The sequence below is a fragment of the Vanellus vanellus genome, assembly GCF_965231255.1.
Source record: "Vanellus vanellus genome assembly, chromosome: 16".
NCBI classification, from domain to species: Eukaryota; Metazoa; Chordata; class Aves; order Charadriiformes; family Charadriidae; genus Vanellus; species Vanellus vanellus.
Window position 1 is genome coordinate 7,266,555 of NC_138921.1, and position 19,161 is coordinate 7,285,715.

General features: G+C 37.7%; 1 protein-coding gene across 1 annotated transcript in view; it reads left to right on the top strand.

The window, feature by feature from the left end:
* MAPK1 (mitogen-activated protein kinase 1) overlaps window positions 1–6,843 on the top strand; it is a 36,111-nt gene extending 29,268 nt beyond the window's left edge. Inside the window, exons 7-9 of the mRNA XM_082491569.1 lie at window positions 1,673–1,782; window positions 2,511–2,638; window positions 5,125–6,843. Coding sequence (XP_082347695.1) covers window positions 1,673–1,782; window positions 2,511–2,627 — 227 coding nt within the window. The 3' untranslated portion in view covers window positions 2,628–2,638; window positions 5,125–6,843. The remainder of the gene's footprint in view (window positions 1–1,672; window positions 1,783–2,510; window positions 2,639–5,124) is intronic.
* Window positions 6,844–19,161: the final 12,318 nt, after the last annotated feature.

Consider the following 19,161-nt stretch of genomic DNA (forward strand, 5'->3'; position numbering starts at 1 on the left):
ATTTAATGGGTTAAAAAATTCAGGTATGATAAGTGCAGCGAAAGTTATAAAAGCAAGGAATGTAATAATTGTTGCCTTTCTTAACAAGGCTTTAGTAAAGGGTAAAGGTGATTTTGTTTTGCTAGATAGCTTTTAACTTGCCTTTTAAATTCTACTTCATACAGTTTAAGGGTGGTTGTATTCACAGTAGAGTGTTCTTCTACCTGCTCTGACACAATTCATAAGTCACTTTTTAAAACTGATATGATAATTTACTCTTCGTGAATATGGTCAGCTACTGAACTACCACGTAAAAGCTAATTTCTGCAGATGGAACCGTGTAGAACTGATTATCCTTATCATTCAGAGAAACAGCAGTGATTTATTCTGCTTTTATTATAGTGCTTGTCAATGCAAGGATTTTTACCGTGGGCTTCTGACAGCTCAAATTGTATCAATGCCGATATGCTTAGCTGCTAGGGGAACATGCCATTTGCATGGCTTCTGCAACTCCCTTTCTTCTAAATCTTCAGAGTAGCTTTGACAGAGCAGTTTTTCAAAAAGCTGTTTGTCAGTTATTTCAGTAAAAAGCATTGTACACGATATGCTTTAGCATGGAGTAAGCATGTGAGTTTCCGGCATTGAGAAAACCGCATAAAAAGATTTTATGTTAGTTGCTGTGCAAGTTTGCAGCTTTTTCAAGTTGTCATTGAATGTGGTGGTAAAGTTCTGTCTCTTCTGCAATGCTTGGTATGCATCTTATCCTGATGCAAAGCTACAACTACTTTGCTGCAGCAAGTAAGCCTCTATTTAAGTTCTGTGTCATAAATGACATGGTGAGGAGAAGAAATGGAATGGAGTTTAGGATGCTGCAGATATCTTTGGGCTTCTTGCTGCTATGATAATTCTGTTTTCTTTTCTTGGAGAAGGAAAATGGATTATAATCAAAGTAGCTGAACAATTGCAGTAACTCTGACTTGTAACGTTTGTCCAGAATATCATCAGACCTCACTCTTTGTCTTACTGGATCTTCAAGTTCTCTATGGATTCTTTATGAGTTGTCTTCAGTCGATTTTACCTGAATCTCATGAATATGCATATATTTGCATTTTAGCGGGAGAGTATCTTCTGGGCTGCTAGTTATGCCAGAATAGTTCACTGTGATGATCTAGAACTCCTAATGACTTCTGGATGATATTTAAGTCATTAAACAGCTGAGTTTTCTTTTCAGAATAAGAACATATTCTTGATTACTTATTCATTTCAGAAGATCTCTATCTTGGTTTGGATTTTTGGCACAAAAATCCAAAGCATCTATTTGAGTGAAGAAAAAACCTGATCTGTTCAATTTCTGGTGTAGTTAAAAACAGATTGTGTTCTACGCATTTCTTCGCTCAACATTCATTCCAATGCTGAGGAGCCTTTGAAAGGGTATACCTCCCTTAGCCCAGACCCTGCCAAAGCAACCTGTAACCATCAATGCCGTTAAGATGGGCAGGCGAAGCTGCTTTGTCCAAGTCCCAGGAAGCAATCTGCTGTTGCTGCTGCTACAGCTGGGGAATTCCAGCTGGAAATTGAAATTAGCGCAAAGCTTAGGGTAGCATCTATTTTCTGTGTAATGTCAGTGTTTATAACACTTTTGTACCTTGGAGTGTGTATTAAACTCTTGCTCACTTTTTTTTTCTCCTCTTAGCACTTGATTTGTTGGATAAAATGTTGACCTTTAATCCTCATAAGCGGATTGAAGTGGAGCAAGCTTTAGCCCATCCCTATCTGGAGCAGTATTATGATCCAAGTGATGAGGTAAAGATATTGTTAAAATGTAAATGTTGAAGAAAATAACCTGTTGCATCATTTAATCGTTACTTTTAAGGACAGTGTTTATACTGCTCTAATGGAGTTGAAGAATGAATTGCATCAATTTACCAAAATTTTGTATTTCTTGTTCTAGTATGTTTTGGAGACAGAACACATTAAAGGTGTGTGCTAAGATGTACTCTCCTGAAAATGAAACTTCTCAGCCCACTATGGTCTGGTTTCATAATGTCTGAGATAAGAAGAGAATAACTGAGTTTGCTGTCAGATGATGTATTTACAACCCCCTGATCTGAAATTGCTGTAGTTTAGTGTACAATTTTGATGAGGTGTCAGGTTACTTCTGGTGAAGAAGTAGAGGAGGAGGAAATAAGCTAGTTTTTCTTAAGGGACAGATATGTTTATTTGGAGAAATACAAATGTTTTGGATAATTTTTCTTCAGGTAGATGCTAAGTTATGAGCTTTGAACAAATATTTTAACTTGTGATTTAGATTTGAGTAGCTACTTACTATGGTTTGATTTAAAATTTGGTAAACTAATATATAAAGCACACAAAGAACTAATAAAACGAGTTCTTCCTTGAAGACTGCACAGTATTAGACATTTTTGTGAAGTGCATTTTCAGGGTTTTTTTTTCCCCCATACAGGGACTACATGAAGTTCAACACTACAGTAATATTAAAAAATGTAATAATGTGTCTTTATATTATTAAGCCTGTAGCTGAAGCACCCTTCAAGTTTGATATGGAGTTGGATGACTTGCCGAAGGAAAAGCTGAAAGAATTGATTTTTGAGGAAACTGCTAGATTCCAGCCAGGATATCGATCTTAAATTGTGCATAGGTAAAGCCACAGCAATAGAAAACTGCTTGGGCAGGGGGGAAGAATTTTGGAATTTTTTTTACCACTGGTGAAATGTAGAACTTACCTTTTCTATTGATATGATAACTAGCTGTTAAAGGACAGCTTTATGCTTATTCATTTGACCTCAGTCCTATTCTGTTGTTGAAGAAACAGTTTGGGAATCCAAGCAATTGCCTGAGATGTTTACCTGGTTTTTAGGAATATTATTTTAAGGAATAATATTTACATTTAAGGAATAAGAATTACATTTAAATAGTGCTTCTCTGAATAAAAGCTATGGTAACACTTTGAAATGCAAATTTTATTCAAAAAAACATTTTAAGGGGGCAATTTCTTCGTATGTTACAGACTATTTTGTCAGATGGCTTCAAATGCTTTTAAAAAAAATTCTTCCTTAAATGTAATGTACAGAAGAGAGATCCCTTAAATTATTTTAAAGGGCGGGGGGGAACCATGAAGCTTCAGTGTGATTTAACTTCAGTTTTAAGTACCTCTGAAATGGTGTAAGTAAATAAGAATAGGTATCTAAATATTCATAAATTAGTTATGACTAATATTGCTAATCTTTTGAAGATTTAAAATTCTAATTTAAAATGTAATGTACTGACATTGATTGTCTGACTCTTTTTGGTGGTGTTTTTTTTGTTTGTTTTGTTTTTGTTTTTTTAATCAATGAACTTAACTTGTCTTCATATACCACGAGGCTTGCAAGTCTCAGTAGTTTCATACAAAATTGGTCAAATACTGAATTGAATAATTTCTGTAATACTTCGAATGATAGAATCACTGAATGGTTTGGGTTGGAAGGGACCATTAAAGGCCATCTAGTCCAGCCCCCCTGCCATGGGCCAGGACATCCTCAACCAGACCAGGTTGCTCAGAGCCCCCGTCCAACCTCACCTGCAATGTTTCCAGGGATGGGGCATCCACCACCTCTCTGGGCAACCTTTGCCAGAGTCTCACCACCCTCAGGATAAAAAACTTCTTCCTTAGATCTAGTCTTGTGAAACTTCGGTGATGCTAGTACTTTAAAGTATCAAAGTTTTGTGACTGGAAAAGAAAAAGAAACCAAAGAGCCTTATCTAGATTGCTTGTTTTATGGTCTGAAAAGTAGTTTCTTTGCTGTTCTCCGTCAACAGCAGCATTCTACAGTCACTGTTTTTTGTTGGCAGTTCTAGCAGAAAGGTTGAGTTTTGAGCCAGTGAACTTCCTCACTGCAAGAAATCCATGAAAGAAAGAAAAAAAAAAAAAAAGGGGGGGGGGGGGAAGTGGAGAAAATTTTTGAAAATACAGGTTTTTACTTAAGTAGGGTAACTTCTGTTGCCACTGGCTTGAGTATTAAAATGTATAGAAGTTCACCAATGAAGTCATTTTGATCTTCAGAAATACTGTATTTTGTTTCTTTAAACTTACTAGCTAACATTGGAAACTATTTTAATAATTAAAAGTTAGGTAAATCTGAGGTTCACACATCTGGCTCTTATTAGTTGGGCATTGCCAATAGAATTAGACCTGGGACACCGTAACATGTGTGATGCTTATTTCCTGTCCGCATTTTCTAAAGCTAGTTCTCTACGAGAGGCACTAGCAGTTCATGTACACTTTCTAGAAGAAAATGACATAAATTTTAGGAGTAAGATGAAACCCATTACTAATAAGCCGTAGTATCAAGGAAGGGAGAGCAAGTAGCCAACACTGTGGTAAATTGTAGTTTATGATCTCTCCTGCTTGCCTCTTTGCTCAGACCTAGGTTGTAGTAGGGATTAAGGGATAAAGGGATTAGGGATAAAGATATCAGTGATCCGGTGGTAACGGAAATTTCTGGTTTGCTAAAAATCTTACCATTAAATGCTACTCAGAAGAGTTGATTTGGCTGACACGATACTGAAATTTAAATGTTGTACTCAGCATGGTAATGATAGCTGGTAATTTGTCCTAGTCATTTGTGGTTAGAATTATTAGCTATTCCACATCACAGTGGTTTAAACAGAAGTAGTTGCCATCCTAGTGAAGGCCAGCCCCCAGGAGTTGTCTTAAAATGGACAGTAACGGTCTCTTTCTGTGCATTGCGGCTCCCCCGACACCCCCCACCCCCCATACTTTATCAGCTAACTCTTCTCAGTGTGTTTATTTCTTGAGATTCAAAACTTCTTCCTTGGCTGTAGTTATTGGAATTGAAAAGCAGTGTGAAAATAACAGGTTTAGATAATCTAATAATGTACTTCACTCATTAGTTATGAATAATCTTCCTAATCTTTTGAAGATTTAAAATTTTAATTTAAAATATAATGTACTGATATTCACTGTCTCCGGCCTTTTTTTTTTTTTTTTTTTTAACAAATATTGGTACTGCTGTCTATGCTAAACATGGTGTACATAAAGCATAGAAATAGGAAAGTATGCTTGTTTTAAAAGGCGATGTTAATACTTTCTGCACTGAAATATGTCTCTGCTCTTTTTTGTAGGACAAGGACTTAAAGGACTGGGCATGCTCAAACGTTGCTGTTCCTCTTCCCAGTTCTTTATTGTTGGTCATGTCTTGTGGCCTCTCTCAGCTTATCCACTAACTCCTTTGAGCCATTCAGGAGGGCAGTTCCTGGTAGTTTTGGCTTTTCATGCTTTCAATGAATCTTTTAAGCCTGAAGAATTGTAATTGACACTCCTATGCGTAATGCCCATTGTTGACCTGTTGCAGTACTGTACTGTAAGTGCACCTACTGCTGGCCGTATTTTAACTGCTTGCTTTCTGGTTTGAAAGATGCAGTGGTTCCTTTCACTCCTGGATCAATATCCAAGAAGATAATTCATTAACCTGTAAGAAGTTTACACCATGAACTATGTTTTTCTGACTTTACTGAAGTCGCTGGCATTTTTTTTAGAAAAGCTACTATTCAGGGCACTTTAAGTCAGTGACACCCCAGATTTTTTTTGCACTTCCTTTTTAAATAGAAATGGTTAGCATCCAACGGATTTTATACCATTATGCTATGGATTACCGCATAAGTCGTGTTCATGTTAATCTTGCTTATGCACTCGTTTGGGTGTCCTGTGCTGTACATACAGGTATTCTATACAGCGTAAGAGCCACATAGGAACCCAACTTAATTGAATTCATCTAAGAAACATTTTTTCCATGGATTGACAAAATTAGTACCTTTTTCTCCCCACCTTTTCTAAAAGAGATCATTTAAAGTTTAACCATGTTGGAGGCGTAGTACTTCCAAAGTTCATACCATGTAGTAGTGTTTATAAGACTTGTGCAAAGAGAATGAGCGGCAGCTCGCCAACTTATATTTGCTCACCGTGTGGTGGAAGATTAACAAAGAACATAATGGCACGATGACCTAACAGTGAATGCTTTTCTCTGTGGAAGGCATCTATATGTGGTGGCAAGCGAGAAACCAAAATATGAAGTTAATAAACTCAGTCTACATACTGCGTACCAATGAAATGCTTCAAATGAGGATTGATAGTTTTACATTTGAATCTAATCACTGACATTCAGAATTCTTGCAGAGAGGAACACTGCATCTTTAAATGAGAAAGTTTGATTTTACTTTTGCTCCTACAGCATGTCAGCATCTCAAGTTCATTTCTTGCAACCTACACTATGGTGATTTGTAATCAAGCCTCCATGAGCTCGTGACATGAAGTACTGTTCTGTTGTCAAGTACTATCAAACTTTTCTGATAATGCTGAGTTAGGACAACCAAACAAAGCTAGCACTAAATAATGTTTAAAATTGTATACCTTTTAATGATCTTTTCAAGTATTTGTTACTGAAATTGTATAATGTGGAGTTTACTAGGTGTTATGTTCCAGTGCAGTGCCTCCTTTTCTTTCCCCACTGCTCTCTGTGGTGAGAAATTTGCCTTGTTTAAAATAATTACTGTGCCCTCGCATGACTGTTAAAGCTTTCTGTGCAAAGATGATTGTCTAAGTGCCACATGCCTATGATTGAGAAAAAAAAATAATCTATTGTTACCTCTGAGTTGTGTTCAACTGAAATGCTATTCAACAAATAACTTAGGAAAAATAGTTCTATTTTTAGCTTTTCATATCTCTGCTGTCTTTTTCTCATTTTATTTTGGCAGCAGTGAAGAATGGATGTATAAAGACTGCTTGCTAATATGAACAAAATGCACTTGTAATTCCTGGAAATAAATTTAAATCTTATATCTTCACATTAACATTAAGAATTAGTTTTTGGTTTCCTCTTGGGTAATGTGTTTGAATGGAAATCAGGTTCAGTTGCTACTGTAGTATATACGGATGCTTGCTGGTTAATAACTCCAGGCTTCCTCATACCATTTATTCTGCTCTTCAAAGAAATATAGAAAGCCATTAACTTAGACTTCTATAGATAAGGGTGCTTACAAGATTCCATTTCAAAATTTTCTTTTTCCTGTAGTTTAAGTGTTAGTCTGCCAAAACTAATTTTTAATAAGCAAGGGTTCATCATTAAAGGGCATTTTCTATTAGGAACTTCCTGTGGTACATAAATCTCTGTTGCGGGAAACATATTAGGAGCATTGTCAGGACACTGCACAAATGATCATTGGATTGTGGTATGGAACCTATGCTAAAAACATTTCTATAGAAATATGCACTTGACTGTTGATACTAGTGTAGAAATTTCTCTTGACGTTTCTACGCATCTTTACCAAAACGCTTTTCTCGCTCAGTTTTGAGAAGTTGAAATATTTCTAGGATCTCTGCTACTTGTATGATCATCACTACAGGAATCATTTTTGGCATGGTTGGAAAGACGACTGTTACTGAAATTAGTTTGTAACACCTCAGTTTTAATTTATTAAGGAAGAAGTTTGGCAGCTTACTTCACCCTTCTCTTTCCCTGTTCCTTTTTTAATACTTTCTTTAATTTTGGATTTTTGGGGAGGTGTAGACTTACCCTTGCATTCTGTCCCTCTGAGTGAGAAGCCGAGGGTTTGCTTTACCTAACATCTGGTGCTTTTGGGCTTTCTTCCTTAGCTATTGCTGAATCCAATTGGCATCCATCAGTGTCAGTAACCACATCAGTCTTTTACTGAATTCAGTAAACGTTTTTGGGTTGAATTAGTTGATGCGTCAAATGCAGAAGTATGATTTTTTTTTTTTTTTTTTGTCAGATTTTGAAAATAGTTTAAAAGAAGGTGCCTATAACAACACTGTGTTAGGTCAGTTATTTCATCATTTTACATTGATTTTTTTTTTCTTTATGTAGTTTTTATATTTTAGAGCGGAGAACAGCAACTCTTAATCAAAGTAACATGCATATTTCATGGTAAAGATGTTTGGGGAATGAGGAATGTAAACAGTTCACTGTCAAAAACATTCCAACCTTACAGCTGAAGAAAAATATGCAAACATAAAATTCTCATGGATGCTTTGGCAAATAAGCGTCTTACTCTGCTGTCCTGACTGTCGCCAGACTCTTCCTCATCAATATCGCACGTTATATCAAATCTGAAGTGTTCACCGCAGCACGTGGGCTGAGCGGTGTGGTGCACTGGGAGCTGTCAGGAGTAGCAATGATGACATCACTCTGTAGTGGCCAAATGAAACCCGAGGAGTTGAGCATGGTTTTCCTTACAGAATGAGAAAAAGAAAAACCTGTTGTTGCTGCCCACTGTAATATGCTATGATATATTTATACCATGTCGAAGTTGTTTGCTGAGCAACTGTACTATAGATTTAAACTTTATTAATATATATTTGCTTATGTTAGTGTAGTTTATATAGTCCTTGGTTATCGATAAATTTATTGTGTTGTTACAGCACAGTGATATGGTATAAATATAGGTCTATACATACCCACCATATACTCATTAATTTGGTCCCTTGCATAGTACTTTTATATTTGTACAGCGATGTCTTCAAGCAATCCCAGATTTTAGGGGAAATATTTTTGTAAATGCAGTGGTTTAAACAAAAAAGTCCAATCAATCCTTTTACTAAGTTTTAAATACATTTGTGGTTCAAAATGGTTTAGTTAACAATTGAAATCAAGACACTAAATTAGTGAAAAGTGCACATTAGTAAAGTGAAGCTTACAATGGTTTTTGTAGCATGTGCTGTGATCAAACTAAGCGAAACATTGGAGGAAATGTAAAAGTTGGACTACCTTTGTAAATCTAGAACAAATTTCTAAAGGTTGCAGCTGGTTTACTTACTATTGTTGCCTTTTCTTGTGTTGTATCAGTGTAGAGCACTCTTAAAATACTCAACTGCTTTGTCTTTGCTTTGTACTGTTGGTGCCTTCTTAGTCATGTACCCCACAAGTCCTGCATAGCTAATTTAGTTAATGGTAAGTTTAAAATAAAAAAGCAAAGGAAGATTTTATAAAAAAAAATAAATCATTTTCTGTATGTTCTTATTCATTGTAACAATTAAACGTTTATATTGTGACGGATTTGTGATTTGGTTAATCTGTATAGATCAATTGTAAGTAGCAAAGGTTTATATTTCGTCTTATTCTTTTGATGTTGTAAACGTATGTGATTTTCTTTTTTAAATCAGGTAACTTAATGTTCTGTTTTGTTTTTGGCATCTGAATCTTGTAAAAACAAATGCAAAGAAAATCATTAAATTGTGTCCCTGTATTACCAAATCAGCATAGTACTGTGCATATATAGAATGACTGGAATTTTGCTTTAAAATGAACTGCTGTTTTATAAACCAGAAGTACATGGATGTGTATTACATTAGCTTATCTGCGAAATGATTGTCACTTGAACACTGCAGTAGTGAGTAGCCTACATTTAATATTTGTAAATACTCAAGTGTGCTTCTTCTACTGTAGGATTATACCAGCTTGAAATTTAATTAGGGAAGCCATCCAAAAAAACACAGGGGAAGTTTCTTTTTAGACAGACAGAAATGTTTTATCTTTGGTGCAAGAAAGTTATGAAACCGTCAGTGTTTTGAACTGTTGAGCACAGAGTAATGCAAATAGATTGCAGTGCATCTGATGATTCACAGGCCTTTTTAACACTCTGTATATTGATATTCATATAGCTATTGACCTGTTCCCATGAAATCTTGAAAATAATTACTTGAGCAATCCTTAGAGGCCAAACCTTTTCATTTTACTACAAAAAGGTTCTTCTTAGGCCAGGGGTTTGAAATGTGTGATTTTTGGGAGCAGTGCATGTAAACTTACATCACTGTAATAGGCTTTTAATTTTTTTTTTTTTTTCAGCCTAAAATCAGACTTTGCCAAAGAACTGAACTCTTAAAAAGTGTAGTTGGATAATGGCTGCTAGAAACTTCTCTAATTAATATGAAAACACAGAAAATGTGACCTGAAAGTAAAGAGAGCTTAGCTGTAAATGACAGGTCTGTAACAACTCCAAGAATTGGCTTGTTAAAACTCATCTCTCCATCCCCTCTTTGGCTTTCACAGCAGATGATGTAATTTTTTTTCCCCAGAATACTACAGATAGGTTTATGTGTGTTCTTACTTTTTTGTTGACTGTAGCTGCCTCTTGCTTTCTTTGTTCCCTCTAGCAGAAGGCTGTGTTCACAATAAATAGCATGTACTTCAGCGAGGTACTTCAAGGTGTAACTACGCTGCAGCTTGTCTCAGTGGAGGCTTTGACAAGCTACTGATTGACTTAATGCTCTTGTAATCTTCGTTTAAGTAGTGTCAGTTTGAAATATCATGCATATTTCCTGTGTTTCACCAGAATTGGACAGTGATCCCCTCAGTCTGTAAGCTTCAAGTATAATGGGCACTCTCACACTGTTGGGAGTCAAAGGCTGTGGCAATGGCCCTTGGGTCTGGGTGTGGGCTTGTGGTTCACGTGGGCTGGCCTGTTTTGGTGAGAGCCCCCGACTGCTCTGGGAGCTGAGCTGCCTGCACTGGGGGAGATCGTGTATTCAGATACTTGTGAAGGCTTGTGAGGAACTGCTGCTCTTGAGTACTAGCCATATTTACTTGAAGAGATACTAGTGTAGGTTTGATGGCATCAAGCTTTGTGGAGCTCTGACCCCAGGACTTTCTCTGCAGACCAAAGATGACACCTTCTGTGTTGCGTGTGTTTCATTTTCAGATATTCTTTCTATTAAATTGTATATATGCAACACTTGACAAGCTTAAAAAATAAGAAAAACATTTGAGGTGTGTAGAAACTTCATCACATCAATACATGCCGTGTCTGTTGATGGGTATCTTGCTTTGTGTCTCTCTTCACCACACGTGAATCTCTTCAGCTAGCTTCAGAAGAGTTCTAGAGGTTTCACATTCCCTATCAGAAATGTGGCCCCACTCATGCGGTGGTTGTGTGAAGGCTAATCTTGGAAGTTAGATATGGAATTGTTCTGTAACCCCTCTAAATTACTCACTGATAACTTTCCTTCAGGTGTTTTCCAGAACTCTGCCTGTTTTTTCAGGGTATCTTCTATTGACAATTTACTTTTCTCTTTGTCTTCCTGCACAAAGTGAGTCTAAACAAGTCCCAGTTGTTCCAAAAATCTATAGGATTCATGAGCTTTCTGATGATAAACAACAGATTATTAATCCCATTAGTTAAACTGATGTAAATCCAGTTTAGAAAGTTAAACAATGTTTTCATTTATCCTGTGAGTCTTTCCATGAGTTTGTGTGACACAACTGTATTAGCTGTTGACTGAAAAACTACTTGTTCATGTGTCCTGTTGCTGCTTGGGCTGGGCTGATCTTTGATCTTGCTGAGTTATGTCTTCCAGCAACGCTTCTTCCTCAGGGTTTACGCTGTCTGTGTTGGCATTTTTCTCCCAAGTCCTTCGACTACTATGTCCGACTCGATGACTACACTTCTTTCTTCTTACTTTTCTTTCTCTTGTGTGGCAGTAGATTACCTGCAGTCTCTCAGCTCAACTTTTGCTTGCTTTTTTTTATTTTTTCCTTGTGTAAAGCTGAGCCCAAGTCACTGCTGTGCTTCACAGAGCTGGGTGCTGCTCGCAGGTAGCCGATGCCTGGGCTGTGGGTCAGGGCTGTGGCCCTAGGGAGAGTGAGACCTGCGCAGCATAGCTCCTCTCCTGCCTTCAGTTGCGGCAGTACCGGGATGGCCCCAACTAAGGCATTGTGCAGGATAGTGGTCTGTTAATGCCACTGTACGATTTTAATGCTGACCTTGAACACACAACCCAGAAATAACAATGGAAAATTTTAGTCTCTTTAGCCATGATGCATGCTTCAGCATGTCGGAAAAGCATTTTAAAAAATCAGGCTTTTCTCGCAAAAAACTAATAAAGCTGTAAGAGAATACCATAGAAATTTTTTAAATTTGCTATTCCTAAAAGACTTGAGATGCAACTTTTAGGGTTTTGTTGTTGTTGTTAGACCCAAGACTAAATCACTTGTTCTAAAGATGTTTTTCTGCCTTAAAAATGCAAATGCAAAATGCTGAATATTGAGCATTTTGGCTTGAGAGTCACTGAACTGATTACATCACAAGTGAGCTGAACAATGCATTGGAAGGTTTTTTTAGTCAAGCCTTTCTCCTAGTTCACCTTCAATTTCAATAGTTAGTACCTAAGAGGAAATTTTGCCTAAAACCCATTTCTATATTCCTGGAAGTGTTAAAACTCACAAATATTCTAACTTGTAGTTGAGACATCATAGACTCAAGAGTTTAAAGTTTAGACTTTTTAATGCATTCTGTTTTTAACAAGGTTTTTGTTAGTTTTTGTATGTGTATATACTTATGCAGGCTCCTTGAATAGATGAGCCACAGGTATGGAGGGAACACAAACTTTTGCAGGCCAGCTTACACACTCGCATATACTTAAACGAATATTGTTGATGTCACTATAGCTACATGTTCCAATTCTGTTTGCTCTCACATGCAGCATAAGCACAGCACTCCAGACAAAAGTGTGGGGATTAAAGAAAAAAAAATGGTCACTTCTTAAGCATTCTTTTGTAACTAAACTTAATTTATAAACTTGTTTTTGAGGGTATGTTTGGTATTTTGGGAGAACTGTATTAAGCTGTTTTTACAGCTGACTTGGTGACATTTCTCTAAGTAAAATATGCTGTTGTTCCAGCATGGCAAAGGTCTGCATAATTCATGTGTGCTCAACTTAATCACTGGTTTTCTTCTTGTGACAATAAATGGCATTGTACCAAAAGCAACATATCCTGTGTGTAGTTAGTAGTGGAAATAATTATTACTGTGCAGCTTTTATTTTCATTGTCTTTGCAGCGCTTGCCACTAGCATGGATCGTGTGCATTGACAGTTGCTCCAGGCTATTAAAGATGTCTGGGGGTGGGGAAAAAAGGTGTTGTATAAAAATTGTGTGCTTTCTGGAAGCTGCTGCTGTACTTTGAAGCAGAGAAGGGTTGCATTTGATGCTGCATTAAGCTTATTTTCTTCTGAGTCTTATCATGAGAATACATCTAGATCTAGAGTGTGTCTCCGGAATTGCTCCTCCACATTTTTCCTCTTGAGAAAGGCCCAGGCTCAACACCAGCATCGTTAGAGCCAAGGATTATAAGACAGCGGAAGGGCTTTTTTTCTCTGCTTGGTTTTGGGATTCTGCTAAACTATGCTCAGCCTTATTAGATCATGGCGCTGTAAAAAGACTTGTGGAATGCTGCAACTGGTTTTGCTCACTAACTACTTAACTCGAGATCAGAAAAGACCGCGCAGGCAATATGCAATGCATGGGAACTCTCTACTCTTGTGTCCTGTCCCTCCTGGCCCCCCAGTAGCAATTCTGCACTATTGGCTCTGCAAATAAACCAGCCCTGGATAACTTTCCCTTAAAAGAAGGAAGCTTTGTTTTTCCTTTCTGGGTGCTCAAAAGGGCAAGATAGTAAGACAGTTATCTCCCCACTGCTTGCATTTGACTGCTAGTGTGTAGTATTCATCAGTCCAAAGCATCACTGCACAAACACTTTAATGCTGTAGAAATAACAGGGCTGAAGAACTTGCTCTTCTCAATGTGTATATTCTTCCTTGCTTTCAAAGTCCATAGAAAAATACCTACTTTCAATTATAACTGAATAGGTTTTCTGCATTCTCTGTGCACATTTTTCCCTGCTGCCTCCTACTCTTCTTAGATGTGACTTATTTTACTGCTAATGGTGTTATAAAAACTGTAGTACTACAGGTGTCATGTGGTAACTTGTAAATAAAATTACTGTAAACACATGGTCAAGTTATTTGTGGTGCTGCTCTGTAAATGTGTGACATTACCTTAGCCATAAATCTTAACTGTGCTTTCCTCAAGGACCTATATGTTGCACTTAGTGATTATAGAGCTGGCGTCTGTGCCTTTCACAAGAAACCTTTTGGTGAGTAGCCTCCATGGCAATCTGGTCCTAGTAACAAGTTCCAGGCAACTACAGCATTGACAGCAATTATTTCTAGTCAGTAACTTTGCAACATAATTTGCTAGATGACAGCAAATCAACACATGTCAAACTGATTGTCAGCGGAGCAATAATACATTTTTATGTAAACCTCTTTTAACAATTTGTATAGCAAGTAGAGAATGCAAGATTATTTATGACTGGAAGCTGATTAGGAAACTGTTGCTGTGATAGGGTTTTGTCCTTGGAGCCTCTCAGCTGTCTGTTTCCTATCCAATTGAGAGGGTGGTGGAAAAAAGTAGAAGAGGTCTGACCTGTGTAGAGAACACAAAGTGCTATGTTTTAGTTAAAAAAACAGATATGCTGCTCTGTGCGTTCCTTTCATGGTTGGCACGCTGTCAGAGATGGAGTGACGAGTGCCGTGTGGCTGGCTCCAGGGGTGTGCAGGCAGGAGAAAAGGTGCAGCAGGCGCTGCCAGGAGCTGGTGGGGACCTGTTCATGAACAGCACTCCCTTTCTCTTCTGGAAAACAGTCCTGAGGAGAGCTAATTAGTGGTCAGATATTAAGTTCTTCAGAGCAATTTGCTTTCCTGTATGCATGTGTTGTGGAGGGCCTGTCATTGGTCAGTGTAGCAGTAGATAAAATTCAATGTTTCAGGGTTTTCATGCCTTTTCTTTGGGGGACGAATGTTTAAATCAGTCCTATGGAATACTTTCAGAAAATATTCAAATGGCCAAATTTCCTGCAGTGCTGGAGAGATAAGCAACTTGTTCCCAACTCCCTGAGGCTCCATTCATCTGTGAATGCAGGTAAACACCACCTTCAACTCCGTACCGTGGCACTGGGCTCTTTTTGAAAAGCAGGCCTGAGCCAGGGTGGGTGGAATGGGATGCGCGACATACGCGGTCCTTAATGTTGCTTCCCCTAGAGGGGCACCTCTATGGAATCATCCTCTGCAGTTCTCTCTTCCCTCTTCCTCTGGCGTCATCCCATGGTTTTTCCTGTCATTGCAAACTAAATGATGTTGATTGTCGATGCCTTGTCTGTGACTGGTTAGATTTTCCTCCCTCTTCTACTCTTCAAGTTCATCAGGAAGCAGAGTTCACTCCAACTTGAATTCTGAAATCAGTTCTGTTATTTTTTTTTTTTTTTTTTGTGAGAACCGTTGGTAGTTATTACAGAGTTGAGTTTTTTGCTAGGCAAATGACGCTTCCTTGTGAGACAGTAATAAAAACCTTGGCAAACACCTTTGCCTATGCTTGCTTTGTTTTGTACAATGGAATTGACAGAGAAATCAGAACAGATTTTTTTGTTTTCCTTGTGTGTTGTGGTGACCATCATCAAGAGCATGCTAATCTGGAAGAAACTGTTTTTACAAAACTGCTCAGGTTTAGCAAACATTTTGTGCACTGTTTTTTAAAAAGAATTGTCCTATTGATCTGCAGTGCGAGTACAGTTATTTGAAGGGAACAGGCTAAAGAGGCCCAGTGGCAGTCATGCAGCACTTGCACAACATATAGTTTCGAGTTCTGAAACTGTCCAGGAGGAGAAAAGCCAACAGGAAGAGTTGTAGCTCTTTTAACTGGTGAGCCAAAAAAATGCTACGTGATGCTGTCTAATGATGTTGGCTGTTTTCAGAGTTTAAACAGCACCAAATAAAGGAGCAAAGAATAATTTGCCCTCCGCTTTCAAGATGCAGACAGCCAACAGCTGGGCCAGACACCTTCATCACTGTACTACAGATACTGCCAGTCATAGTCAGTCTGTTGAAAGCGCCTGTATTAAGCCATGTATTTTTTACTACAACTTCCCTTTGTACTTCTGTTAAGTAATTAAGAAAATTGCTTTCTCTTCAAATCAATCCTTTAAACTTGGGGGAGAAAGAAATGACCTTCCCCTGTTGCTCATGACTTTCAGTGCCTGGATATGGTAATATTTCTTCTTCTCAGCTTTCAAATGCTCCCATAATTCTTCACCTTATTCTTCCCTTTAAATCTCCTTCCCTGCAACTGCTATATACAGTCTTTGGGAGCCTGATTCTTTTCAAGGTATTTAAGTGTGTTAAGAGGCAAATACCACATGGAAACATTTATCTGGAAACAGTTCCACTTAACACAGATCAAACTGTTTCTCAAAGCAGGAGCTGTGACACAGTAGCTTGTGGCCTTTTACCGTAAGGGGTAATTGAGTTTATTTACAGCAAGCATATTAAACTAAACACTTAGTTCAAAGAATAAACGTACTGAAAATAAATACAACCCTTTTCAAAATAAAATGCCATGTCCATGATAGCTACTTAATGGAACCTCTGACAAAAAACCCCCAAACAAACAGGTACTAGAAAACAAAAATGTCTAGAAGCAATGTTCTTGAATGAATGAAATTCATGCGTGCAACAGAGATTGTCTGAAGGTGGTGGTTATAACCCAGGCGGTTTTTGTGGGTAGAGAGGTGGGCAGCAACAATGGAGCCTGTGGCATTTCTTGTATAAACATTTCTATCCGCAAATTGCCACACACCTCCTCAAACAAGGATAGCAATTAATTAACCAGGAGAGTCCATTTCGGCTCCTAAGGTGCTTATTCAGAATATTCAATTATTGTCTTGGCATTCACTTGCACTGAGAATGAATTAATGAAGACATTTTTTGTGTTAAATTATTGAAATTTGACATGTGTATGTTTTGATTTTACTTGAATGTATTAATCGCTTGATCACCTAGTAATTTTCACTGTGAAAAGAAGTGTGACTGCATTTCAGTGATCCTGCCTTGCTATTGCCTGCTAACTGTACTTGAATTTGGAGGAGGGGGAAACATTATTTGCTTTTCTTTTGGAGCACACCCTTCCATGCCCTGGAATGTATTTAGAATAAAATAATCTTCAGGTAAACTAGTAAAAATTACAATCTCTCTCTATGGCCTGTTCTGGGATAATAAAAATATCTGTATGCCCTTTGCACCTACTTAGGAAGTGAAGAGCTAGCTAATATCTAAAAAGCTTGAAGAAACTAGGTAATGTAAACCTAGCTCACGCTCTCCTATAAACACAGTTCCTATATCCTGCTGGTGACTAAACCATGGGTTGTCAACTTCCAGGGCTTGGTAGTTAGCAGAAGTTACAATGCTACTGGGTGTTTTCTCTGGTGCCATGTTAGTTTTATTACACCAGCCCAAAAGTTGGATTAACCCAGTGCCCTGTCTCCTTCAGGAAGTAAAGGGTACAGTCAGAGGTGCTCTTCTTGGTATGCTCTTGCAGTGTTTTTCCTTTTTTTCCATTTGTTTTCTCCTGTAATCGGTTATTTTCTTGTTGTTTTATTTTTTTCTTTAGTCCTTTCAGACATAAAGGTAGTCCTTAGGGTCAGATTAATGCCTGGCCTTAGCTGGAGAACAGGCAGTCCGTCATAAACTTTCTGTAATTCTTTGCAATATTATGCTAGCTTTTGTCAAATGTACTCCCAGCTAATAAAGGTAACCGTAGAAAAATTCAGGTTGGAAGGAACCTCTGAAGGTCACCTGGTCCAACCCCTGCTGACAGCAATGAAGATGTGGTGACTGAACTACCTCTGGACTGCATGGGGCTGAAGAAGAAATACTCAAGGAAGAGAAGGAGAATGTAGATCTTTAGTTCTTACTTGCTTATGCCTTACACTGCTAATATTTTCAGGTCTTAAGAAATACAGTAACTGACAAAGTCAGAAATTTAGCCACGGAGTATACCCTTTCACTTTTGTTTTCACCAGTACTTTAGTCACGTTGCCTGTAGGCTATACAGGGCGCTACCCCTCACAACATCCTTTTTTCTGTTTTGATTGGAAAATATTGGGAGCAAAGAATGTCATTCACATTGGTTCAGGGCCTTTAGCTACCGCAGAGGTGCAAACAATGAACCCTTCCGCCGTTCCTGGCACCACCACAGTTTGTGCTGTTGCTGCTCCTGGGCTAAGCTCTCATTCTTCTTGCACTACCTATTTGCACATTTCAAGCACTGGATTTTACACATACAGACAATCTATCTTCTAGAAATAGAAAGCCATTTTGTGTAACATTTGCTATTAAATTTGTCTACAGGTCAAATTTTTCAGCAACAGGGCTATATAGTCTCCAGAGAGAAAAAAGAACCAAGATAAACTTAGCCCTAGAAAAGATGTAATAATACTTTTTATTCAGCCTCCCTCTAGAAATCTTTCCTCCATGAAAATCCAAATAAAAGCTGTTAAAGGAAAAGTATAACTGTAGCTTAGACCTGTGTGCTTCAAAGCTCTCCTGCCTATTCCAGTAATTGTGGAACTGTTGGAATGATTATGGTCTGTAGTCGTGCCATCTGCTGGTGGAAAGTTGCCACGAATATCATTTATATAAATAAAAACCTTGCTGAATGACAGTTAAACATTGTGATTAAAGAGCAAAATCTATAATAATACCTACAGTGTTCTGAAAAATATCATATAAATCTTCTGGAATTATAGCTCCAATATTTATCAAAGGCTAACCTAGCAACAGTTTAGAGCAGGAACATACCTCTGAAACTGTTCGTGAATGATTTATGTTTTTATGTGGTAGGCTTTGGTGGGGTTTTTGTGTTTTTTTGTTTTTTTATTCTTTTAAAGCAGTCTGAGTCTTACAGTGGGTGTGCAGTATGACTGGTCAAGCTAGTAGAAAAGAGGATTAAAAGAAAATTTTGTTGCGTGGGGATTGAGTTGATCATTATTCCCTTTTTTACCCCAGTTTCTGGTGTGGGTCCAAGCAATTCCAACCACCTACAAATAAAACACACTACCATGTTAGGGAATGAAGCACAGAATCAAAGTGAAGCATCAGGTACTTTCTTAATATAAATATTAATGATGATTATTATGCTAGTTATGATTGTCAAACTTTGTACAATCTGTTCTTCATGTCTCTGTACCTGTCCACCCCTCTTCATATACACTGACATAAGTATCAAAAGAGCAATTAAAGATAAAGGACTGAGAGAAAACAGTATTGTAGCTTGATAACATAAAAAATTAATTTACTAAGCTGTTGCTGTGTTTTAAAATCCTTGCTTATATATGACTTGATTTCTTTCTTGTAATAATACCCAAGGGATTGCAAAATCTTGTTTGTAGCAGCAGCAAAGTGTCTTGCAGGAAGTTTCTGGATACTAACGTTCAGGGCATCTTGCTGGCTTCGATAGTTATTCTGAAGGCTTTGCAGTT